We start from the raw sequence: 26608 nt of genomic DNA, 5'->3' as shown, positions 1-26608 counted from the left end.
AACATCTATGCTGTTTGGTTGACAGTGTCAGGATTACCTTTTGTCCCTGCTGAACTTCAAAAGCCAAATCAAAAACACAGACAAGAGGCTTCTATACATGGCTCTTTAATCCTTTACTTCCATGGGTCATACAGATGCAAAGTGCCAGTAACTCACAGTCTACAAAGGAAAAGCCTTCAGGGAATTCAAGGGGAAGCTACCCAGGTTGAAAATTGCCCACCGTTTGAGAAAAGGTGGGCAGGCTATCCTAACTTAAGGGGTGGGGGGGACCTCCCTCTATCTCGTGAGGTCTCTACGTGTAGCTGTTCCCGCCGGGCCATTCAGGCAGATCGCCTAAGCTCCACCCCTGCCATGTTTCTCTTGGCTCTGCGTCTGCGCCTGGCATCTAAGAATTCAGGCTCTCCACACCCCACCTCTCCCTGTTCGCTATCTCTCAGAGGGGTGTGTGAAGGCCCTCTCCATCCAGCTGGACTATTGAAACCTGAGGAATCTGTCTTTCCCTGTCTGGGAATGTTCCTCCCCCACATTTTGCAGTTGCTCTTCAGAATCTGAGCTACTCTGCCACTACCTATGCTTAGAGGCACCCCTGACAGACAGTGTCTAAATACTCATAATGCACAATAAGTAATACATTGTTGTATAATTAATACATAAAGGATATCTGTTGTGTCATTTTATAACCTTGACTTCAAAGGTCATGTGTATTTGTCCTAAGTTCATTCTTTTATGTAGAAAAGCAGGCTTTAACTGTGTTTGGAGGGTAATGGATTCACATATTTTAAAATTATGAATATACATTAACAAGAAGCCTACAGTAAAAAAAGTGACTAGATAGTCCAAGTCAACCTGTGACGTTGCCTCAGATCCCTTTCTCCTCAGCCTGTTTCCTTCAGCCATCTTTTCTTCTACTTACCCTTCCCTCAGGTTCAGCTTTCTCAGTTCTGACCATAGTTGCCATCTGCACCTCCAGTTGGATCCAGAAGCACCACCAGGCTGTGAAACTGCTTCAGTGCATCACAGCCTCATGTAATGTTGCCCCCTCAGAGGGTCTAGTCCTTCCCACTTAATGTCACCTCAGTCTTATTCAACCTCATCCACCAGATAAAGAATAAAACCACTGAAATTATATTCATAATAGTACTTTCAGAGCAATTCCAAAAGCTAGGAGATTTACATAAAACAAAAATAAGACTCTGCCTCTGCCTTGAGGCTTGCAATCTTTAAATCGGATGAGACATATAAGGGAAGGGAAGTAGAGGGAGACAGTAGATGTGCAAAATCCGTTAAAGAAATACCAGTGTGAAGAGGCTAGGTTTTTCAACACCAAGGTTTTCAACACCAGTGGATGGTGCCAAATAATTGTCAGGAGGTAAAGAATCCCAATGGCAAGGGTAGCGCTGGAAGAACAGAGAAAGTCAGACTGAAGGGTGTAAGATCGGGTTTTCCAGAAGACAAAGGATACCAGAGGAGTGAAGAGCATATGGAAGAGCATGGGTAGAGAGAAGATCAGATGTGGGGACAAAATAATGAAGCCATTTAATAGAAGGCATTTTAAATGGAATACAAGAAGAAAAAGGAAATCAATGTAGAGAACAGAAAGCAGGACTGGCGTGGTCATAAGAATGAGCAGAACAGGTTAAACAAATAAAAGGATTTTACAGAGGAAAGGTGCACTGAGGTGCTCCACATTGACTGCGTTCAGACAACTGCTGCAGTCCATCATGGGCTATTTAACTTAAAACGAGCCACAGCACTCACTGGCACCAGTTTGCATATCCAACTCCCACTTGGGGGTTGTTGTGTCATGTGAACCTGGCAAGCCTGCGTTATGAGAAGGTTAAACAACCCTCACATAACCCTAAAACAGACCATGGGTTATATGAGAGTTGTTTAACCTTCACATAATGTATGCTCGCTGGATTCTTGCAACACAACAGCCCCTGAGCGGGGGTTCCATATACAAAATGGCAGCTGTACACATGCCACAGCTTCACTGTGGGTAGGCTGTCGTGTCATGCAAACAAGCCCAGTGTGTAAATAGCTGTGCCCATACTCAGAGTTATTATGTACTTAAAAGAAGGCAAATCAAACTTCTAAGGTAACCCAAATTTTGTAGCATTGACTCTGGATTTGTAGCCTGTATATATTATGCACGCCAAGCAACGTTGCATAACTTTTCTTGTTCAACATCATTCTGTTAAAATATGTATTATACTTCCATTCATATTGGGAGCTCTCAATGGCTTTCCATTTAAGGGACTGATTAGGTCCCTTAATTTTGCAGCATCACATGTTCCCAGACCATTCAGTGGACAACTTTCTATAATCCTATTTCTGTTACACAAGTTCAGGGGCCTCACCCCGACCACTGAGATCTTAGACAGGACATTAATTGTAGTGAAGGAATTAATATGCACATTTTAAAACATTTAAATAATTGCCATGGGGGTGGGGTGGCAGCAGGATCAGAGCTGTGACATGTAGGGGAAGCTCCCATCAATGGTGTCAGTGGGAACTTTCCTCTTGGAGCCAATAGTTTCAGTAGGCCCAGATCCCACTCCACCACCCCACCATGGCAGCTCTTTACACTTTTTAAACACATGCTTAATTGCTTGCATACAATATATGTCACACCTTGTATGAGACTTACTAGGCCAGTTTGCACAATCACTGTGGCTTAAACGAGCCATGGTGGCTTGTTTAAGCCACAGCATGTATCAGACACAGAGTAATCGCTGCCCTGGTGTGGCTTGTGTCATCTGAACACAGGCGGCGTGACTTGTTGGAGGATTAAACAACCCTCAAATAATCCAGCAACAGCCCATGGGTTATTTGAGGGTTGTTTAATCCTCCAACAAATCATGCCTCCCAGATTTGGATGACACAAGCCACACCCGGGCAGCGATTATTCAAATTGTGCTGGCACATGCCATGGCTTGTTTAAGTAGCAGTGATTGTGCGAACCAGGTCACTATATTTTTGGCACTTGTGTGGAGTCAGAAGGTATATCTGCAATAAAACCTAAAGCCTGTTTTATACAATTTAAGTGTCTGTGGCTTTCCTAAAGAAACATGGGACTTTTAGTTTGGTGAGGGTGCTGAAAATTGTCTGTTAGAGACTTCTACAACATCCATCTGCCCCAAACTATAGTTTCCAGTGTTCCCTGTTAAGAGAGAGTGATGGTTCTGCTTATGCTATTGCACTTGGTATCTGAGGAACCAGAAGGTGGTTTTTTCTTTTACTGATTTGATTGAACTTTTAGACCATCCAATAACTACAGTAAATTTAAAAATATAACATACAAAATAACAATAAAACAATGATAATAAAACAGTGGCAAGGGGTAAAAACAATGCAGCACATAATAAAACCAAAGTAAAACCAGTAGCAAAAATAAAACAGTGCAAAGATCTAAAAAGCATTAAAACAAGTTTTAAATGCCTGAGAGAATAAAAAGATCATCACCCAGTGCCAAAAAGAACATAATGTAGGTGCCAGGTGAGCCTCTCTGGGTAGGCACAGATGGGGTGCCACCACTGAAATGGCCCTCTCTCTTGTGGCTACCTGCCTCTTGGGTACGCTTCTTCTGGTATGTCCCAGAAGGTTTAATATTGGGTAGGTGTGAAAGGGAATTATCTCAGATTTTGACTGGTTAGGAGGGACAATTGGGTCACTGGGGGAACGAGTTGGGTTTGTTTTTCTGTACTGATGCCACATATGGGTAATAGTGGCTGCCTCAAAGGAAGGAAAGATAACATTATCTGGGTTGATCTGTTAAGCTGTAACCTGATCCCTGAGCATGTGATTGAGCATGGAGCTATGTAGGTAGTGCTTTCTTCCCACAATCTCTGGCTTTCCTCATCATCTTCCCTCCCTGCCCACCCCCCCATCATCATAGGCTGGTACTTTATTTCTTTCTCCAGTGCCAATATATCTCAGAAGCGTTTGTCATTTTCTCTGCTGAGTCTGTTCTTAGCTGTTTTATGTTTAGCCTCTGCCCTAATGTTTCAGAGCATTTCATTATTTCTCCTGGTTGGCTTACACGATGCCATTTTCCCACGCCATGCTGGAGAGGCAGAGAAGGGCACATAAGCTGTCTGGCCTCAACCAGATGAAACCCTCACATCGGATCTATATCCTGCTCTTTTCATTTTATGATCTCCACCTATTGATCATATCATATCTAAATGCCTCTTTCTTTGCACTCTTATTGGTGCATACACCTGTCTTCTTGTCTGACCCATCTGGTATCTGTGTGGAAGTGTCTTTGATATGGTTTCATCTTCTTTGTGAAAGTTCCCAAGGCTGTACTCTATGAGAGAGCAAAATGTGTGCATGGATTCTGATGACAAGGGTAGGGTGGGGCCATTTATTCTCAGAGCTGTTGCTAGGGGTAGGATGCTGAACAGCTTCCTCTGGAAGATCTCAAACGTGCTCTGTAGGTCTGTATGGATTTGTGCATATCTTGGAATTGTAACCCGTGCCTGTAACTGTCACTGCAGCCCATCATCTCAGTCCATTTGAATCAAGCATACTTCATTTGTATGTGAACATAATATGATTGCCACTTATCAGGGGATGGGCAGTTGGATATAGAAAGACCAGGATCATCCCATAGGTTGAGCACTGAAGCAGTCATGTCCATTGTTTTCATCTTTAATAGACAGTTGTGGAGTGTGATGCCTTTTGATGGGAATTGTGTGTGGTTCAGTCATTTGCCGGCAAACCTTTGTCACCCTTTCCTAGATTGGGTATAGTTTGAGAAGAAAGTGTCTGCTGGTTTCCATCTCTCCCCAATCACACTGGCTGCATCTTTTATCCTCTTGCTAAGTTTGGAATGTTGTGTCTCCAGGTTTCTCCCTCTGGTTTAGGATTGCTGGCTCCAACGAGCCCAGCTTTCTGTAGCATCTTGTTCCTTTCCTGGAGGAACATGACTGGCAGCAGGGTCTCTGCTGACACACAAGTGCCAACATTTTCTTTGCTTCTCTTCTCATCTCTTCTTTCCTTCTCTTTCCTCCTTCAATGGTGTGCCCAGAAAAGGAAGTCAAGCTCCAGCGTGCATTTGATGGTGAGCACCTCCCATAAACTGCCTGTGACCTTGTGTGATCACCATTCTCATGCCATGCACGTCCAGCTTGTGCTCATCACCCCACATAGCATGTCTGGGCAAGGGGGGTGGGTGGGATGGGGAGACATCTTGTGCTTGGAAAGGTCCATGTCCTCATGAAAAAGATCATGCTGTAGATGAGGCCATTGGTAAGGATTCTGCTTGGTTCCAAGAATTGGATACCTTTAAATTCAGCTTTGGATATTTAGTGAATTGAGAAACAAACTCCCAGCGGCTGGATCGGTTATGCGCTCATCCCTCCTCCAAGAAGGCATGGTCTCTGCACTCTGGTGTGGACATGGGATCTTGGACATTTCATTGCAGAAGTGCTGAAATGGACACAGGAGTCTGCCCTCCCTGATGGTAAGCAGCCCTTCTGCCTTCCCTGATGTCCTGGATGAAAGGAGTGGGCACAGCACCATTGTGGGCTCACAGCTCCTGTGAACTGCCTCTTCCCTTCCAGAATTCTGTGCCAGGACCTCTTGGGATCAAAGTTGTTGTTTTTTCTGACTCTCTTCTCCCTCCACCCCCCCATCCCTCCCCCAAATCCAAAAGAATGCGGCTGGTATTAATCCCAACATTAGTTGGCATTAATCACGTATCTGGCTGTTGTCCCCATTCATTCCCTCTTCATATGAATGTGCTTTCTCCCTGGGATGTGTTGGATTTTTAAACAATCATGTATCAAGATAGGAAAACTTCATTCTGTATTGCTTTTAATGCTGAAGCCCTTGCCTCCATCAGACTACATTCTGATGAAATCAGTATTGTCCCCTGGCTTCCAGAGAGAGTTCTAAATCCTTCATGATAGCCACTTCCCTTGGGTCAACCAGAACCAAAGCTCTAGATCAGGGTGGGAACACTGTTGCCCTCCACATATTGCTAGTCTCCCAACTCCCTGCTCATTGGCCTTTCTATCTGAGGCTGATGGGAATTGGAGTCCTAACAACATCTGGAGAGCTGTAGGTTCCCCACCCCAGCTCTAGATTGATTTGTTCAAGGGGAGGGGGCTTCCTGCCCTCCCACACCAGCTCTGTCTAGTGGCAGAGAAGCAAGGTCTAGGCCAGGGGTGGGCAACCTGCAGCTCAGGTGCCACATGGAACCCGAGGCCTAATTTCAACATCCTTCTGCATGTAACCAGTTCAGACCTCTGGCAAGAGCAATCCATCGCTTCCCTGGCTGTCCGCTGTGTGGGAAGGAAGAGGGGGAGAGAGAAAAGGGGGTGGCAGAAAGAGAGAGAAAAGGGGTGACCCACCCCTACATTTGGCTCGGGCCCTGCTTACCAGTGACATGCAGCCTCAGACAGATTGTCCATGAGTGAATGTGGCCCTCGACAGAAAAAAAACGTTGCCCACCCCTGGTCTAGGCAAAGCTCCATCAGAGCTCACTTCTCTAGGTTTTTCTGTTTTAGCGGGAGGCAGGTGTTCCTTCCTTTCCAAGTGTCCTCTTTCTCGCTCTCCTTTCTGACATGTCCTAGAGAGAGGGGAGGCCTTTCACAGGTAGGGAAAGGGGATCTTAGTAGTGCCATTATTCCTCCAGCCAGAATTTTGCCTTCAGAACCAGGCTATGCAGCAAGGCTCTACAGTACCTGATGATGAAGCAGAGCAGCAGAGGTGACAGAATGTACTGGCACCCATCCCAGCTCCCTCCTACCACTACAAGGCAGGTAAGGGGAAGTGTCACAGTCTACTTCTACCACAGTGGTTTAGAGACATGGCTATGAGGAGCATTCATCCCACCTCACTTCCCCAGCTTCAGGGTAGCAACAGCATTGCGACCTGCCTTGGACCCAGCAGCATTGGTGCATGACCCAGGTCAGTGGAGAAATTCCCAGAAGCCAACACAAGGATAAATATAGCCTCCATTGTATAGGAGTGACTGTCTTGAGTGTCAAGATGGCCACCAGGAACCAAATCAAGATGCACCTCTTTTTGTAGAAAGGGATGAGTAATCTGTCAGACTTCCATCTTTCCTCTGATCTCAGTGGGAATGGGGCCCATTTGAATTTCTTGACTGGGAATGCTGCCTTGTTATAAGGAAGTGCAGTGTCTGCCAGAGCTGGGGATCTGCCCTACAGCCAAGCCCATTCCAGGCCTGAAGGTAAGAAGACTCACAGGAATCACAAAAAAGCTCTGTAGCAGGCTCAGGCCTAAACATAGATGGAGAGGACATAGGTCCCCCTTGACCATCCCTTCTGTGAACATTGTCCCGGAAGAGATTCCTTCTGCTCTTGTTTCCTCTCTAGACCTTACTGAGAGAAGGCATTCCGGCATGGAGCCCCATACCAGTGTAGTAGTTAGATTCCATCTTAGCCCTACCTTAGCTGGACAAAGGACAATTTACATCTTTTGGTGATGCACCACCCCTATCACCATCACCCCACCAAAGGATTTGAACCCTCTTCCTGGAAGTTGCAGGGGAGCAGATATGAAATTGGGAAGTGGTAATATTTGCAACCCTCCTAGCCAGTTGGATCCTGGCCTCCATTGAGAGAGGAAAATGCATTATCAGAGGAGGAGGTGGGCCAGCCTATTTCCAGTCAGGCCCATCTGTTCCCTGCAAATCTTTTCCTTATTTTGTAGGCAAAGGCTCCTCACATCTTCCTGCCAACAAAGCAAAGGGGGAGGATAGACAGATCACACTCTATCCCCAGAGAGCTGTCTTACCCCAAGGGTGACCAAAGCCACTCCTTGCTTTTCTCAGTATGTTTTGCCAAACTTTGTTCAGCCCACATAGCTTGGCCCTCTGTCACTGTCTCAGGGCAGTTTGGCTGAGTGCTGAAGAACTACCTGCTGGAATCTGTATCTAATCAACTTGAAACTGGATGAATAAATTTTTCTCTCAGCAACCTTACTGGTGGTTTTTTCCTTTGGATACTGTTCTAACTCGAGGGCTGTGGCAGTTAATGTCATGACCAAAAGAAATATATGCCTCTGCATTTGGTACATCAATCCAGAATCCCAAGCATGGTTATTTAGTACTGTGTTTGCTGGCTCTTGTTATCATGGACTCCTGGAAGCTGTCCTGGTTAATACAAGAACAAGAGGAAAATGTGTTTGCTACCAAGAAAGAGGACCACAAAGTCAAGCCACAGGAGTCCTTTCAGAACCCCAGTTAGGCCTATTAGCAATGCGAATCTCGAGAGAGGCCCAAGCCAGGCCACTAGCAAAGGGAGGAGAATGTAGCATTCTATCTCCTTTTCTTTCAAAGTGGGCAAGGGAAGCACCAGTAGACCTAAAATACTTCCACAGTTTCTTGGACCACGCATACTTTAAGTTGTGGTCGAAGGTGTCAGCCAGGAGATTTGTCATGCATCCCTTGACTTGTTGGACTCCCATGTGCATTTCCAAGCAGACATAGAATCCACTATCAGTTTCAGCAATATTCTTATAACCAATACCACTTCCAGTATAGGTCAGTGCTGTTCCACCTTCCTTCACAGGTCGAAGGATTTTTATTTACCATCTTCTTTTCAGTTAACCTGCAAAAGAAGAACTGGCACAAATTCCATGTAAAAAGGGCACTTTGGTTCTATATGGTTAGAATGGTAAACTGATTATCAGACTTGCTTATGTTAATTTCCTTCTGAGAGGCTACCTTTGTTAAGGAAGGTTCAGGTCTTCCATACCTAGATGGCTTAGAGATTGCATTAAACTGGGTTCAGTGTCTGTGTAAATACCTCCCTGCAGAGATTACAGTCTTTTTTTTTTTTTCTAATACTGACATACCGTTTAATATAATAACATATCTGGGCAGTATCCAACTGTGTCATTCCACTAGCAGAAACTAGGCTCTGAATTATTATTATTATTATTATTATTATTATTATATCCTGCCTTTTCCCCAATACTGGGACTCAAGGCAGCTTTACAAAATTAAAAACTTATACAGTTAAAACCTATAAACATAAATATACAAAAGTTAAAAATACAATTAAATCATCAATAATATTAAAATTATATAAAATATCAAAATTTTAAACGAAAACAAGAAATATAAACCATAGTATCCATCCATCATATTCTCACAGGTCCAGACTAGCTATCCCCGAAGGCCTGCCGAAACAAATTTTTTTTTGCCTACCTGCGAAAGCATACCAAGGAGGGTGCCACTCTCGCCTCTCTGGGAAGGGAGTTCCAGAGCCTTGGGGCAGCCACCGAGAAGGCCCTCTCCTGCTTTCCTACCAGATAAGCCTGTGATGATGGCAGGACTGTGAGAAGGGCTTCCCCTGAAGATCTCAGGGTACAAGTAGGCTCATAGGGGAGAATACAGTCTTTCAGATAACCTGGACCCAACCATATAGGGCTTTATAGGACATGACCAGCACTTTGAATTGTACCCGAAAACAGACTGGGAGCCAGTGAAGCTGTTTTAGCAGGGGAATTGTAAGCACCCTGTAGCCAGCCCCAGTCAACAGTCTTGCAGCAGCTCTTTGAACCAGCTGAAGTTCCTGAGCACTCTTCAGAGGCAGCCCCACGTAGAGCACATTACAGTAATCCAAACGGGATGTAACTAAGGCATGTGTCACTGGGGCCAAGTCAGACATCTCGAGGAACGGGTGCAGCTGGCGCAATAGCTTTAACTGTGCAAATGCACTCCTGGCCACCGCCAAAACCTGGGCATCCAGGCTCAGGGCTGAATCCAGAAGTACACCCAAGCTGTGAACTTGTGTCTTCAGGGGGAGTGTAACCCCATCCAGCACAAGCTGTATCCCTATTCCCTGATCTACCTTTTGACTGACCAGGAGCATCTCTGTCTTGTCTAATTAAGTTTCAATTTGTTTGCCCTCATCCAGTCCATTACTGCCAACAGACACCGGTTCAGCACCCCAACAGCTTCCTTGGAATTAGATGGAAAGGAAAAGTAGAGTTGGGTGTCATCAGCGTACTGGTTAAATAGCATGGGGGACAAAACAGAACCCTGAGGAACTCCACAGGCCAATGGCCAGGGAGTCAAACAGAAGTCTAGAAGGATCTAGAACATACGTAATGGCTTTCACCTCTCCCAGGATCCTGTCCACATCCTCAGGCTGTACAAATGGAAAAGTATCCAACAACACTGGACAAGCAGGGGCCAAAGGTTCATCCACTTGGTCTGTATCAACTGTAGTGTCCAAGTCAGAGCGGATCTGAGTGATTTTGTCTGCAAAGTGCTGAGCAAATTGTTCACAGTGGGCTGTTGAGAGGTTTAAATTATCCTGTTACGGGCTAGTGTATAAAAGACCCCTGACCACTCGAAACAAATCCGCTGGGTGGCTCTGAACTATGTGCAAGAGAAGAATCCACCTAAAGTTACACTTGTGTAAGTGTGGTTACGCAAGCAGTTTTGCATTCTTGTGCAACATGTGCATTCTGCTTGTGCAACTGGTTACACAACTGCTTGGACCCATTGTGCAGCCAGTTGTGCGGCGCATTGTGCAGCCAGTTGCACAAGTATAATGGGTAGCTGGTTGTGCAATGGAAAGATTCAACAGAGCGCCACTAGCACTATATGCATTTGTGGAATGTCATATTGTTGGATACTGCCCTCTAAGTGGTTCGCTCCATCCAGGTGGTGATCTCTTCTGCTGCAGTTTTTAGGATAGATTTTGGGTAGGTGCCCTCTAGTTGTTTTGCAGTGTAACTCTCATAATCCCTTACCATTTGCCATGCTGGCTGGGGTCAATGGGAGTTGTAGTCCAAAACATCTGGAAAGTACCAGGTTGCTTACCCCTGTGGTAGACAGAATCTATACAGCTGCAACATGGGCTTTTCTACAACACTTCACCAGGCATAAAATTAATGTGTTTTCCTCAGCAGATTCTGTCTTTGGGATGAGGGTGTTGGAACCATAAAGACTCCTGGTCCAGCTGCATGCCCACCCTAGGATGGCCCTGCTTTTATACATCCTGAGGGATTTAGAATGCCCTCCAGAAGCCAGGAGAGAGAAGGATATTTCTTAACTGTACATTCTCCATGGATTCTGGAGAACATTTTCCCCACTGGTGACTGATTGTCTGGGACTGGTTTGTTTTAGCCTTCTTCCTCAGTGCTCATCTGGTGGAGGTAGACAGTGACTTGCTGGGATATCCTTCTGTTTTGTCCTTCCGTTTTTCTTCTGTAAATGCATGCTTAGCTGGTTAATCTTTCCATGTTTGGTGTCTTCCCTTTGCAGCTCCTGGGCTGAAGGGGTTCTCTTCCAGGCTGGTTTGGGAGGGCAGGGACCTCCTTCCCCTTGGAAGAGTCAGTCTAGAGCAGGAGTCCCAAATGTGATGTCTGTCGGCACCTCCAATGGCACCCATGGGCACCCACAAAACTTTTTTAAAATTTTCTGTTTTACATTCATGGTTTTTTATATATCCATAGCAATGAATACATATGAAGTTCATACAGCTTTCTAGCAATTATACATAGGCCTCAACAAAAGTGGACCAAATATCCAAAGTATCCATTTGAAGGATGTGTCAATATGCCACCCATTCAAACATTGAAAGTCCTCAGTCCATTGCATTATAGGAGGTGAATGTTTATCCTTCCAGTGTTATAATAGCAGTGTCTTAGCTGTCAAAAGGGCATAGAGAATCCATTTACACTGACAGTTTATGCTTCAATTTCCATGAAGCAGGTAAATAATTTAGAGACTGTGTACATCAATTAATATTATGTACACAAGGGCTGGGGATCGGGGGAGGGGAGTGGCTGTTATCTACCGAGAGTCCTTGGTCTTCACTAGACCCCCTCTCCGGGAGACCAAGGTTGCTGAGTGCATGTACTGGAGGTTGGACCCAAAGGGCAGCCTGGGGATTCTGCTCATGTACCGTCCACCCTGCTGCGCGACAGACTCCCTGGCCGAGGTGCTTGAGGTGGTCTCTGGTGTGCATGTGCAATCCCCTAACTTATTGGTGTTGGGGGATTTAAGTGTGCATTCAGAGGCTGTCCTCACGGGGGCACCTCGGGACTTCATGGAGACCATGGCTTCCTGGGAGCTGTACCCTATTCCAACTGGGCCCACCCATGTAGCCGGTCATGCACTAGACCTTGTGTTTGTTTCTGGAGAAGCGGGAGTGATCTGGAAGTCGGGGGTATATCCACCACCCCCTTGTCATGGTCAGATCACTATCTGGTGACGTTGGACTTCTCGGTTCCACAACCCCTCTGCAGAAGTAGAGGACCCATTAAAATGGTCCACCCCAGGCGTCTTAAGGATCCGAATAGATTCCTGAACACGCTTGGGAATTCTCTGGAGCCACTCGGTCAAGACCCTGGTGGGGGTGGCTGCAATCACTGGCACATTAGATCGGGTAGCTCTGAAATGCCCTCTCCCCCTGAACAGGGTTCAAACTGCACCATGGTTCAATCCACGGTTTACAAGCTCTGAAACAGGAGGTGAGACAGCTAGAGCGCCGGTGGCAGAAGTCTCGCTCCGAAGACGATAGGACACAGGCTAGAGCTATATCTTCAGCCTATCATGTGGCGGTGAAGGCAGCAAAAAAGGAATACTATGCTGCCTCTGTCGCGTCCGCAGAGTGCTGTCCCAGGAGGCTGTTCCAAGCGGTCTGGAGCCTGGTCGGTCCAGTTGCTCTGGAACCACTGGAGCATTCTGAGGCCTCCTGTGAGGCCTTGGCAAGGCACTTTGCAGATAAAATTGATCAGATCAGGAATGTTATTCCGTGCGCCGTGGATACAGTTAGCGAGCAAGAGGTGGTCTGTGGCAAACCGGTTTTGCGGGTTTGGTTCCAGCTTCTTCCTTCTGATGAAGTGGACAAAGTGCTTTCATCTGTAAAGCTGACTACCTGCTTACTTGATCCTGGCCCATCTTGGCTCATTATGAGCTGCAGAGAGAGATTGGGTGAGGGGATCAGGGTGGTGGTGAATGCCTCCCTTGAGGAGGGAGTGATGCCATCAGCCCTCAGGGAGGCTCTGATAAGACCGCTCTTAAAGAAGCTCTCCTTGGATCCCCAAGTTTTGAACAACTTTCACCCAATCTTGAATCTGCCATTCTGGGGCAAGATCATTGAGCAGTTGAAGTGGCAATGCAGTTGAAGGCACACTTGGAAGAAGCCGATTATCTAGATCCAGTTCAATCAGGCTTCAGGCCTGGGCATGGGACAGAAACGGCCTTGGTCGCTTTGGTGGATGATATGAGGAGGGCTTTGGATAGCGGTGAATGCTCTTTCCCTGTTCTCCTCGACCACTCAGCAGCTTTTGATACCATTGACCACGGTATCCTCCTGGACCACCTGGAGAGGATGGGCATTGGAGACATCGTATTACGGTGGTTCCAGTCCTTCCTCTCCAGCAGGTACCAGAGGGCAGCACTGGGAGAGGAGGTGTCGGACCCATGGCCGCTCACATGTGGGGTGTCACTGGGTTCTATACTCTCCCAGATGCTATTTAATATCTATGTGAAGCCACTGGGGGCTATCATCAGGAGATTTGGGGTGCGGTATCATCAACATGCGGATGACACGCAGCTCTACCTCTCGTTCAAATCTTCACCAGGGTTGGCTGTGGAATCCCTGTCTAAATGTCTGGAGACGGTGAGTGGCTGGATGGGGAGGAATAAGCTGAAGCTGAACCCTGACAAGACTGAGGTACTTTTGGTGGGAGACAAGAGTAGGTTGGGGGATGTTGACCTGGTGTTGAATGGGGTATAGCAACCTTGAAAGACCAGGTCCGCAGCCTAGGGGTCATTTTAGACTCCCAGCTGTCCATGGAGGCTCAGGTGTCAGCCGTGAGCCAGACAGCATTGTACCAACTCCATCTGATATGGTGGCTCCACCCGTACCTTCCCAACCATCTGCTCCCATCTGTCTCCTCTCGTCTAGACTACTGTAATGCGCTCTACTTGGGGTTACCCATGAAGACGGTTCAGAAGCTGCAGCTGGTACAGAACGCGGCAGCTCACCTGATTAAAGGCAGCCGCCAGCGTGATCACATTACTCCGGCGCTGAAGGAGTTGCACTGGTTACCAGTTGTTTTCCGGGCCAAATTCAAGGTGTTGGTTTTGACCTTTAAAACCCTATACAGTTCCGGCCCAGCCTATCTCAAGGAGCGCCTCCAGCAACACCAGTCAGGCCGCTTAACAAGATCAGCCTCGGATGGCCTTCTCTCTGTCCCATCAGCCAGAACAGCTAGGCTGGTGAGGACGAGGGAGAGGGCCTTCTCTATGGTGGCCCCCACTCTGTGGAACTCCCTCCCTAGGGAACTCCGCCATGCCCCATCCTTAATGAGCTTCCGCCACGCACTGAAAACTTGGTTATTCAGGCAGGCATTTGGAGTGGGTTAGGGTATTTTTAAATACTGTTTTAATGTATAATTTTACTGTTTTAAATTGTACTGTTGTACATCGCCCAGAGTGGCCAGGTTACCAGCCAGATGGGCGATTAAGAAATGTAATAAATAAAAATAAAATAATAAATAAATATTAAAGACTGTTCCAGTACAAAATTTATCTCTGTGATAACCTCCTCCCAAAAAGAAACAACTACTGGGCATTGCTGAAACATATGTTTAAAAGAATTATTAGCAGTATTGCACCTTCAGCAGTTAGCTGAATTAGACACTAACTTATTAAAGAGATGTTGCGGTGTCCAATAGACATGAAAGACAGGCTGAATAAGACGCAACCTAAGATCCATGGAAGCATTTTATGGTGGTGCCCACAGCAGTTTCTCAAATTCCCAAATGTGCCCATGGGTCCAAAACAGTTGGGGACCCCTGGTCTACAGTTTTGGCCCTGTCTCCTGGCCCAAGTGGGGAGGGAGTATCCTGAAGGGTTTACAATGCCTTCCTGAAGCCATGGAGGACCAGAATTCATAGTAAGAAAATTTGCCTTTTTCCAGTGATGTGGTAGAAGCTGGTATTGGTATTGCAGTGCTTAGGAGACAACACCAGACTTTTATTTTTTTTATTTTAACCATTTTACTACACTGTTTAGCCAAAAAAGCTCCCACAGCTTAGATAGATTATCACAGCAGCTTAGGAAGTAGTAAAGGAGTCTCTGCTCCCAGACTTACATCTTTAAGCAGTTAGGTTTTCCATCTTAATCTCTGCATCCTGTAACAGGGTCATTCAGCTGATGCAGTATTAAACTTTACATAGAGTAACTAATATCTGGATTAAATTTCCTTCCATAAATAGGTTGGATGTTTGCAGGCATGTACTCTATGGAAATCACCCTCTTCTGTCTTGTTCCTTGGCAGCAGTGCCCAGCATTTGGGTTTCCAGTTGCTGTATTAGGAAGATGGGACTTCAGCACAGAAATGGACTCTTTGCCTGCCTGCCTGCCTGCTGCTGTGATGATGATGATGATGATTTATTAAAATTTTATACTGCCCGATAACCAAACCTGGGCAGTTTTGTTGGTGTATGCTTGTTGCTACTAGGGCAGAGAAGTGTCTGCCATCCCCCATTTCTGTAAATAGCAGGTTTACTGTAAATGTTTCTTTTCTTTTGTGTCCTCTCTGTGTAGCCTGAATGTGTATGTTTGTCCTGACCTCCTTACTGTCTGGCTTGGAATAGACCTGGTACTTAGGTTTAGCGTCACTGTCAGGTTTAGCATCACTGTTTGGTGTTAACATTTAACTGAGTCATTCAGATCATCTTACAGCACAATTCTCATTGAACACACTAGAACTTATATCCAAGTAAGCATGCATAAGATTTCACTGTTAGAGCGGGAAATCACTTGAGCTGTCCCATGCCATTTCTCGAGTTAATTTAAGATGTGATGACATCACCACAAGCAGACTTCCCTTTGTCATTTTTGTGTGGCGAGCATTTTTCTTGAATACACCATTGCATTATGATACTTGGTGTTCACTATGTTGGGTGAACTTAAAGATATTAAAGATAATCTTCAACGTGGGTCTCTCCCATGTTAAATACCAGAACCCTTGTTTTTTAAAGAAATGGTTGTTAACCATCCCAACAAGCCACCCTCGCTGGGATCCGACAACACGAGAAGCCACGCACAGTGAGGTTAATTATGTATATCGGGCTGGCATGCGACCAGAACATGCAAGGTGATTAAGAAGCCACCATGGCTTATTAACCACCTTTGTGTCATGTGATCCGGCCCAGTGAGATCTGAGTGAAAATGGCACTATTGGGTATGGAAGAAGAGTAGAAATACCCCCCCCACACACACACACGCTTCAAGCCTTGCTACATGGTACACTCATCACATGAAAAGCAGCCATATGTAAGCCAGGCTCTGAAAGTGGGGCATTCTGAAGGTTCCCCTGAGCACAAACAGAGAAAGCAGGAGTGAATTGTATTCCATGCCTTGTTTCTATATGCTTATCATATTGCCCCTTAGCAGCTAATGGTGCCTATTCCTGCTCTCAGCCTCCAAGGAAAGTGAACCACTAAAGAGATGAAGTAAGCATAAATAAATAACTGATGGAGGAAGGCAACCAGCAGCTCGGTGATCCTCTCGAGCTTGTTCTGCCTGTCTCTTGGAGGGGGCAGGGGCAAAGGAAGCCTTCAAAATTCTCAACGGTCAGAGCCTGGCTTACAAGTGGCTGCTTCTCACATGATGAATGTAACATATAGCCAGATTCTAATTCAAGTGTATGAAGGGGCAATGGAATTCAGTGGAAGCCCAACGTTCTGTCCCATGTGTTTTTGCTTGCTTTTGCCGTTCCGCAACCTGTATTGAGAGAGACTTCATGTTGCGAGTTTTAATGGTTAGGTTTAAAAATCTCCAGTGTTTAGGCTTTTCTAATAATTTGGTCTTCTTAGACACATCAAATTTCACTGCATATCAAATTTCAGTTGTTTTGGTCATGTGGAAATACCTGAACAACTTTAATATAAGCATGAATTAATGTGTCAGTGAGTGTGCCCTAAGTGTAACAGAGAGGACATCATTCTAGAAAACAAAGAGTTCAAAGGCTTGTACATGAATTCTGCATGTGCGTGCGCACACGCATATGTAAGTTTGCATGTGTGCGTGCATGCACACACAATTGAACATGTTTAAGGTTTGTTAGAGTTCCTCTTAATGCATCAAAGATTTGTGAGGGGTAATTTACAGAGGTTGTGTTCAATTTGTATTTGTTGCCCCCACCCACTCACCCCCAGCAGTGTAGGAACTACTTTCCCACAGTGCAATATGCTTCTGGACTGTGTGTGAGAGAGAGGAAGACAGAACCATGTGGCCAGGACAAGTCACATGGGTCCTGAGGGCCTCTGTGTCTGCCAATTACTCCTAAATAAGTAAGTAGTGGATTAGCCCATGCCACTTTTTGGGGTGTATCTTTCTATTGCCATGTCCTTGTAGAGGGCAGTATTTGTTTATCAGCTGCCCTTAGAGGCTGTCCTTAATGCTGCCTTTAAATATCTGAGGGATGCAGATTTGGCCACCCTTGCTGTGATGAAGTTTGATTCTGCAAACTCGCACTGCAGGTTTATGTGTAAGTGCAGATGAAAGTATTAAAAATAGGAGGAGGGGCTTTGTACCAGTGAAAATGGATACTAGTGGGGGAGGAGATTTGGAGCGACCACGATGCTATGGTAGTCAGGGTGTCTGATGGAACAGGTTAATGTGGGATTTTTGTGCCCAGGCACTTCTTTGCATTATTATATTTTATTGAGGGGAATCTGTCCCGCTTATCTTCTCATTTATGTATTACACTTTTTTAAAGAGCTCAGAGTAGCTTTTATATTGGTTCCTAAGTAGTCTCCCACCCAGGCAGCTGATGGTTCCAGATCTGCCTAGCTTCAGCAGTACAGTTGTATCATGTGCCCTGAGACCATGCTCTGGGTCAGTACAGTGCAATTTCAATTGCAAACATGGAGTTTCCAGTAGTCCCCTCTTAGATCTCCAGGTGGCTTCATTGTAGATACAGGTAACACAAAGGAGAAGGTTTCCAAAATGTAAAGGAGACACAAAAATACCAAAAGAACCATATAATTATCAAGTGGGCATAACTGAAAATAAATACCAAAAATATAATACATTTGTCATAAGGACAATGATTCTAGTTGTTATGGCTAGTAAAATGATGATAGTTATTTGTTGATGACATCTCCAGATTGTATCCTGTTTCATTGCTTTATCAAAACTTCATCAAAACCCAGTTCAAACTAAAACATTCATCCATTGAAACATCATTTCCTGTGGAGAGCAGCTGACAATATTCTCCAGCCAGGGTTGATAAAAAATTAATGGTTTTTTTGCAAAATAAAAATTTGATCTTTGTTTGACTTAAATTGGATTTTTAAAAATTTAAACCAGATTTTGAAATTTTATTAAAACAGTAAAAAAAGAGCCTAGGTCAAGGATATCATCATGAATACTAATTATACAACTTCTAATTATATTCAGTGAATACGTTAATACCAGTTTATGGAGATGAGAGATAACCTGATCAGTCCTATTCTGCACTGCACGGGGTGCATGTTCTCTCTCTCTCTCTCTCTCTCTCCTCTCTCTCGCCAAGTGCAAAGATAGAGAAAGTCAATGAATAGAGAATTTGGGAGATGGAGTAGGTCTCAACAAAGAGGAGGAATCTGGATATAAATGCAAGGGATAAAAAGGTAAAGGTGTCCCCAATCAGTCGTGTCCGGCTCTAGGGTGCGGTGCTCATCCCCGTTTCTAAGCCGAAGAGCCAGCGCTGTCTGAAGACGCTTCTGTGGTCATGTGGCCGGCATGACTGAACACCGAGGTGCACGGAACGCTGTTACCTTTCCCGCCGAAGCGGTACCTATTTATCTACTTGCAATTTCTTGCTTTCGAACTGCTAGGTTGGCAGGAGCTGGGACTGAAGACGGGAGCTCACTCCGTCACGCAGCACTCAGATCTCGAACTGCTGACCTGCCGACCTTCCAGTCTGCAGTTCAGCGTCTTAACCACTAAGCCACTGCGGCCCCTAAATGCAAGGGATAGGGGAGGGGAATAGAAAGTGAAACCAAAAGTAAACGGAACATATTCATACAGTCCTGACTCCTTAGGAAACTTCTGCTGCATGTATCCTCCACTATGTACCTACCTTCTAATGAAACCTACATTACTGAATACATATTAAGGTTATATTAAACAATGTACTTTTACTAAAAAATAATGATTAAATAGAATCTTCCCCACTACTAATTTAAGCTGTGATTTAATCATTAAAATTGAGTCCTTTAGATAAGTGATTTAAACCATGATTTAAGGCAAATTGATTTAAATCAAATCAGCCCTGTCTCCGGCCTCTGAAATACCGCATGTTCCAGTGTGAATCTTCCAAAACCTTTACTGCAAGAATTTCCCAAGGAGTTTTTCTCCCCCCCAAAAGCTGTAATGGGAAATACATTTGTAGCTTTTATATACTATTCACAACACAAAGCTAAATCTTTATAATAAAAATACTGGTCCTCAATGTAGAAGACAAAACAACTTAAGAATCTCAAAGACGAATGGAGTACTACAACAAATGCAATCATTGTCTTTATAACAAGTGTATTATATTTTCGGTGTTTATTTGCAATTATACTCAATTTATAATTACCTGGTTCCTTTGGATATTTTTGTGTCTCCTTCACTGTAGGTACTGCATACTAAATAAGTTTCAGCGCAGCAGTGTCCCCCATAGTAAGCTGATGGCTTAGACGAGCCCTAAATTGTCTCAGTTCATCTGTTACCATTTGAGTCTAGTGCTTGGTGGTTAGAGTTGGTATGTGCTGGCCATGATGTGCATCTCAAGGGAGAAGGTGCACTAGGGGACAGGTTGCTTCTTGCATAATGCACATCTGGATCTCAGTTTGCATATTTATAGCTTATACTTTAAACAAGTATAATTTTAATGTGGTGTTTTAATCTTTTTATTTTATTTCTTGTGTTCACCACTTTGAAATCTGTTCTAGATATGGAGCGGTATATAAATATTGTAAATAAATAAACCTGAATTCTAGCAGGATTTCTGAAACTGGACATTTCTCCTTTAGAGATATATAGGCTGGGAATCCTGCACCCTGTGATAGTAGCATAGTCAGTATGTCTGAGCCAACCAGCCAGGCAACCAACCCTTGCAACTTAGAATGATAGGATGCAGAAGTACAGGGAAGAAAAGGAGGCTTTCAAATCAGAATGTTTTAGTCAACCAGGCTCATGTGACCATGAGTTATACGTCCAATATCAGAAATTTAAATGGGCCTGCAGGGAGGTTGTTAAATGCATTGGTTTCTCCAGCCTACCTAGAGATTAGTCATGGGTATCTTTCTTCATTCTGCTCCAACCTCAAGGTTTCTGAATATGGCCAACCACCAGCTTGTTTTATCCAACATACTGCACTTCATCTGAATGCGTTCCCTTCTCTTTTCTCCACTACTCCTTGGCTGAGTTAATATTCCTATCTAGGCTTCTCATTTCCCCTAAGTTTCCTGCCAGTTCACTTTTGGACCAACCATCTTTTTTCATCCCCTTCCTCTTTTGCCGATCCTGTTTAATCTTCCATTTGTATCTGGATATATCTCTGCCATAGAAGACGATAAACCACGCAACCCCTTGTCCTCTTTCTTCTCCTTTCTCTCATGGGGATGATTTTGGAAGGGACTGAGCTGATATGTGGATTTGCAGCAATAGTAATGTAATGATTTTATAACTGTTGCCCAGTAGGGCAGTGGGAAACTAAACCGTCTGTTTTTCTGTCTTAGCCACAGACCAACAACAAAGCCAGTGTAGTAAGCCCAGCAAAAGAAACACCCCCAGTGCAGATGTCCATGGTATCTTTCCCAAGCATTTCTTTGTCCTTGTTTGGTTTTTACTTTTGGTTCCTGCCCTTGCCCAGAATGCTGCCTGTGCTGCTCTGTGTTTTGGCTTAGTTCTGTCTGTGGCCCCTTGCCCCTGGGATTGTCCCAGCCCCCTTGCAAGTAAGAGGTGCAAAGCGCAGTGTTGTCTGTACGTGGGGCCTGCAGCTTGTCCAGACACTCTCGTGGTCATTCTGCCTGATATTTGACCGCAAGGAGGCTGCGGTGGAATGGTCAATGGCATCCAGTCTCCAAAGAATGAAGGAATGGAAACCTCTCCCGTTGCCTTACTTGCCCTGGGGTTTTCACTGTTCCTCACTAACACTCTTGCAGCAGGCCACACATTCCTTTGTATTTGACCTCTCACTGGCCTTCCTTAAAAACTGGGCAGTAGACTTGTGGCATTGTCACATTGCTTAAGAAGAAGCAGCTACAGAGCTTAGAGTGGGAATGGAGCTGGGCAAGGGCCAGCCTCTCCATAATAATTCAGGAATGAGTGCAACTGTAAGAGCTTAGTAGGGACTCTTAGAGACTGGATAGTTGCTTTTCACTCTGTCTAACGCCTTAGCGTTTTTTCCCCCTCTTGGGATATTTCATAATTTGAATCCCCTCTCCTACACACTTCACCCCATCATGCACTGGCTTTTTAAACTGCAGCTCTTACAATGCTCAACTGATCCCCTTCTATTTTTATTGAAAGTGTCTCATTTTGGAAATTCCATTTGAACCAAACATGGGATTTTATGAGTTCCGTGTCTGAGCAGTTGTTTGCTATGCAGCACTGGGGTGCTTTGGCTACCAATTTGTGGGGAAGTTATGAATATCCCTCTAGAGAGAGAAATAACACCAGAAAGCTCCGCGGGGAAAACTTGGAGACAAAGCTCTACCTCCAATCTCTTTGCTCTGGGTGCAGTGCTGATGCGGGCTTTATTAAATAAATGAGCAACATCCTTCTTGCTTAGCTAATTACTTGTCAAAGTTTACACAGGCTTTTTCTTGAGCACTACTGGAAATCTTCTGGGCTACACAAAGTTCACAAGGCAAACTGGGATATGGAGAGGAATGTATGGCTTTGTCTCCTGGTGAGTTTAGCTATTACAGTTGGGTTTTTATCTTTCAAAACCCTTTAGTAGTCCTGCAAGGGGTGTGTATGTGTGCGTGTGCTATGTACTCACACGACCATCTTAGGATAGAGGCATTTGTGCTTTGTTCTTGTTTGTCACTTTGCTTTCCCAATGGACACCATGCAGAGGGAGAAAAGCTTTGGAATTTGTATCTGATTCTTTATTTCTGTCCTCTTTCAATTAGGAACCACAAACTACTGTTGTCCACAATGCCAATGATGGCATAAAGGTAAGGTGAGGCTCACAAAGGGCCTTCATAGTCCCTAACATCCCTCCTCATTATCTCCCAAAATTGGGCCTATTAGAGTGAGTTCAGACTAGCACGTTTATGTGTAACTTATTGTGTAACACTGCATGAGAATCATAGAATCATAGAATAGGAGATGGTGATGCAACCCACCCACCCCCGAATTCCATATTCTCTGTTTTACTCCACTTACTGGATTTCTGGCACCAAAGCATCTACTTCGTTAAAGAAGTACACACATTGCTCTTGACAGAAGTGTTAAGGCAGAACATTGGGCTCTTGCTGAAGATGGCAGTCTCCTATTGAGTTCTCACCCTGCCCGTCTTGTTATATCCCATGTCCCAACATTATTGCATTCTGCATTTCCCCCTCCCTTGCCACTAGCAGCCAGAGGAGGGTGTGGAAGGAGTGGAATGCACGACATACATTTTCCTACACATTACAGAAGGTGCTGGGGAGAATTCAATATGGAGCTGGCAGTGAGGGGATCTGCAGAGGCCCTGTGTTTTTCATAATGTGCAGTTGCAGCATTTTGCTGTCTGTTCCTGACCATTGTACTGCTGCCTCTCCATTATTAGTGCTTATTTCTTTAATTGTGGACTTTGTGCCATTGTACCCTGCAGCCCCTCTCTCATAAGATTTCTTAAGAAAAACTTAAGAAAAGGGAAAAGAGAGATAGACCTGCCTACAACACAATGCTAGAACTTCGCAACAACTTCACGATGCCATCTCAAGCTTTGCCTTCCGATCGCCCACTTTTTCTGCCACACTTCATCAAATGTATCAGGGTGCATACAGATGCTTGGATGCAGCTGGAGAAAATTAAAAATGTATTCAGCAACAATTAGAAACAACAGCAATCAGTTTCAGGATCAGGAAGCCCTGATGTACCGTCATGTGAAAAAGGAAGTACACCCTCTTTGAGTTCCATGGTTTTACCTATCAGGACATAATAAAAATCACCTGGTCCTTAGCAGGTCTTAAAATTAGGCAAATACAACCTCAGATGAACAACAACACATGACATATTACATCGTGTCATTATTTATTTTACAGAAATAAAGCCAAAATGGAGAAGCCATGTGTGAAAAACTAAGTACACCTTATGATTCAATAGCTTGTAGAACCACCTTTAGCAGCAATAACTTGAAGTAATCATTTTCTGTATGACTTTATCAGTGTCTCACATAGTTGTGGAGGAATTTTGGCCCACTCTTCTTTACAACATTGCTTCAGTGCATTGAGGTTTGTGGGCATTTGTTTATGCACAGCTCTCTTAAGGTCCCACCACAGCATTTCAGGGTTGAGGTCTGGACTTTGACTGGGCCAATGCAACACCTTCTTTTCTTTTTCAGCCATTCTGTTGTAGATTTGCTGGTATGCTTGGGATCATTGTCCTGTTGCATGACCCAATTTCAGCCAAACTTTAGCTGTCTGACAGATGGCCTCACATTTGACTCTAGAATACTTTGGTATACAGAGGAGGTCATGGTCAACTCAATGACTGCAAGGTGCCCAGGTCCTGTGGCTGCAAAACAAGCCCAAATCATCACCCCTCCACCACCATGCTTGACAGATGGTATGAGATGTTTGTGCTGATATGCTGTGTTTGGTTTTCGCCAAAAAACCATTATGGCCAAACATCTCCACTTTGGTCTCGTCTGTCCGAAGGACATTGTTCCAGAAGTCTTGTGATTTGGTCAGATGCAACTTTGCAAACCTAAGCTGTGCTGCCATATTCTTTTGAGAGAGAAGAGGCTTTCTCATGGCAATCCTTCCAAACAAACCATACTTGTTCAGTCTTTTTCTAATCGTACTGTCATGAACTTTAACATTTAACATGCTAACTGAGGCCTGTAGAGTCTGAGATGTAACTCTTGGATGTTTTGCAATTTCTCTGAGCATTGCACGGTCTGCCCTTGGGGTGAATTTGCTGGGATGTCCACTCCTGGGAAGACTGGCAACTGTCTTGAATGTTTTCCACTTGTGAATAATCTTCCTCACTGTAGAATGATGGACTTTAAATTGTTTGGAAATGGCTTTATAACCCTTCCCAGATTGATGGGCGGCAACAATTGCTTCTCTAAGACCATTGCTGATGTCTTTACTCTTTGGCATTGTGTTAACACATACCTGAATGCTCGGGACCAGCAAACTCCTGAGACTTCGGCTTTTATAGAGGTGGTCACACTTGCTGATGATCAATTAATCAAGGACATTTGATTAGCAGCAACTGGCTGCTACTTGGCCTCTTCATACCTATGGAAGCAGTAAGGGTGTACTTAGTTTTTCACACATGGCTTCTCCATTTTGGCTTTATTTCTGTAAAATAAATAATGACATGGTGTAATATGTCATGTGTTGTTGTTCACCTGAGGTTGTATTTGCCTAATTTTAAGACCTGCTAAGGACCAGATGATTTTTATTATGTCCTGATACATAAAACCATAGAACTTAAAGAGGGTGTACTTTCTTTTTCACTTGACTGTATAGGAAACACATGAATACTTGAGCTATGGCACAAGTCACAAAACTGACATGAAATCAAATTAAGTGTGCTAAGGAGTGATCTGGTTGCAGGCTTAGCATTGCTGGTTTCGGGTAACCACACTTGTTAAGGCTTGTTTCTCAACAGATGACTGACCAAATGTGGCTAGTGAGAGGATAATAAGTGAAAGAGAATGGAGGTAGCTAGGTGATCACAACTTGAGCTACTGAGCTATTCTATTCTACAGTTGTGGTGCCACCACAAAGAAAGCTCTGCCCCAGGCACCACTAGATTTTAAAGCAAAGGTATCCAAAGCATAGTTTCTCCAGAAAATACCAAATGTCAAGAAGGTTCATATGGGAGGAGACATTCTCACAAATATGCTTGGGGCTCAAGCCATTTAAGACTTTGGGTGCAATCCTATGGCCACTAGACAGTGGCTGGATGGCCATAGGATTGGTTGGTTCCCAGAGAACTGCCTCCCCCACTGCCTCGTAGACTGCACGGATCGTCCCTGTGCCCCACGCTCGTAAGAGCAGCACAGAGCAGGGGGAAAGGGGATGTTCCTGGGGGCGGGGCAGGGGGGGAGTTCGTACATGACATTTCCTATGTGTCTTCCAGCCTCCCCACCCTCCGATGTCCCATGGCTAGACAGCCGAAATCGGCCATCTAGCTGCGAAAGCAGGGTGATTGGAGTGCAGAGGAGGCGGCTGCCTCTCGGCATAGGATTGCTCCCTCCAAGAATAATAGTTAGTGCCTTAAATCAGGCTTGGAAGCATATTGGCAGCTAGTGCCACTGAACAAGTATACGTTTATCATAGTCACCACAGCTGACCTCATGAGGAGACAGGCAACAGAATGTTGATCTAGCTGGAGTTCGAAGACTATCTTCAAGGACAGCCCCAGACAGAGCATGTTACAGTCATCTACAAGGTTACTAGTGTGTGAATGGCAACAGCCAGAGCTTTTAGAGGATTGGTCCCTTCTTTTAGTTGCTTTTATCCATTTCCCCTATTGTCTGGTTTGAACTAGCCTGCTTATCCTGTGTATGCTGATATTTCCATCGTCTGTCTTGCAGGGTTCTACAGAGAGCTGTAATACCACCACTGAAGATGAGGACCTGAAGGGTAGGTGCCTTGATAGCAAGCAGACAAGAGCTTCCAGGCCCACTGACAGTGACAGAGCAGTTTGCCATTGCAGGTTGCGTACCTGTTGTTGTGGACTGAACTGTACTATTTCTCCCAGTTGCCGGAGTTGGTGTGGTGTTAGGCTGCTGGTTCCTGTAAGGAAATTGCTAGCTTCTGGACTTGTTGGTGTCTAAGCCAGGCATGTCTGACTCTCTTCCTCATTTTATTAGACCTAAGTTTTCCAGACTGTCTTCAGGACTGGAATTTATCACTTGAGAAACCATTTAGTTCCAGGAATTTCGGGGAGAACAAAACTGCTATATTCCTGCTCCTCACACAAGTATAAAAATGTAGTTCACTTTTGACTAATTCATAGGCAGGTTTGACCTGCCCACAAAAATCAATTCACATTGTTTTCAACATATCAGAAACAGTTGTGTAAATTGGGTCCAAACAAAAACGACTCACTGGTGTGGAGGAAGGAGGATCCTTGCCATTAGGAAGAGTGGATTCTACACAGGTGTGATATTTGCCTGGGAGATTTTCTTGTATCAAAGCTTTGCCTCCTTACCTAGCAGCTATGCAGGATCAGGCCTCAAAATACAGAAACAGTTACAATGATGGCATCTCCCCCTACTACCCCGCTCCCAACTGAAGGCTTAAGGCCAGCAGTGAGGTGGAACTGGCCAAGAGAAGCCTTCTTAAAAGAATTACCCTGTTAATATCTCTTGGCTGACACTGTCCCCACCAACACACAGAGATCTTCTATAGGCCAGATGACCATATGAATGAGTCACAT

At 44.8% G+C, this 26608-nt stretch overlaps 1 protein-coding gene across 17 annotated transcripts in view; it reads left to right on the top strand.

Moving 5' to 3' along the window:
* The window catches only part of CAMK2G (calcium/calmodulin dependent protein kinase II gamma), a 269130-nt gene that overhangs the window by 212533 nt on the left and 29989 nt on the right, over nucleotides 1–26608 (top strand). For 11 of the 17 annotated variants that reach the window (XR_014788772.1, XR_014788771.1, XR_014788770.1 and 8 more), the window contains 3 exons: nucleotides 20731–20799; nucleotides 22132–22176; nucleotides 25761–25809. Coding sequence is in view for 13 of the 17 variants with exons in the window: in XM_084841433.1 (XP_084697559.1) it covers nucleotides 20731–20799; nucleotides 22132–22176; nucleotides 25761–25809 (163 nt within the window). In the remaining 4 variants the exon portion in view is untranslated. Of the gene's footprint in view, nucleotides 1–5035; nucleotides 5069–20730; nucleotides 20800–22131; nucleotides 22177–25760; nucleotides 25810–26608 lie in introns of all 17 variants that reach the window. The other 6 variants (XR_014788773.1, XM_084841436.1, XM_084841435.1 and 3 more) reach the window with 2 other exon arrangements.

The sequence above is a fragment of the Heloderma suspectum genome, chromosome 3, assembly GCF_057233095.1.
Source record: "Heloderma suspectum isolate Gila_16-S chromosome 3, 16-S_ref, whole genome shotgun sequence".
Classification (NCBI taxonomy): Eukaryota; Metazoa; Chordata; class Lepidosauria; order Squamata; family Helodermatidae; genus Heloderma; species Heloderma suspectum.
This window is presented reverse-complemented; position numbering and strand designations above follow the sequence as displayed.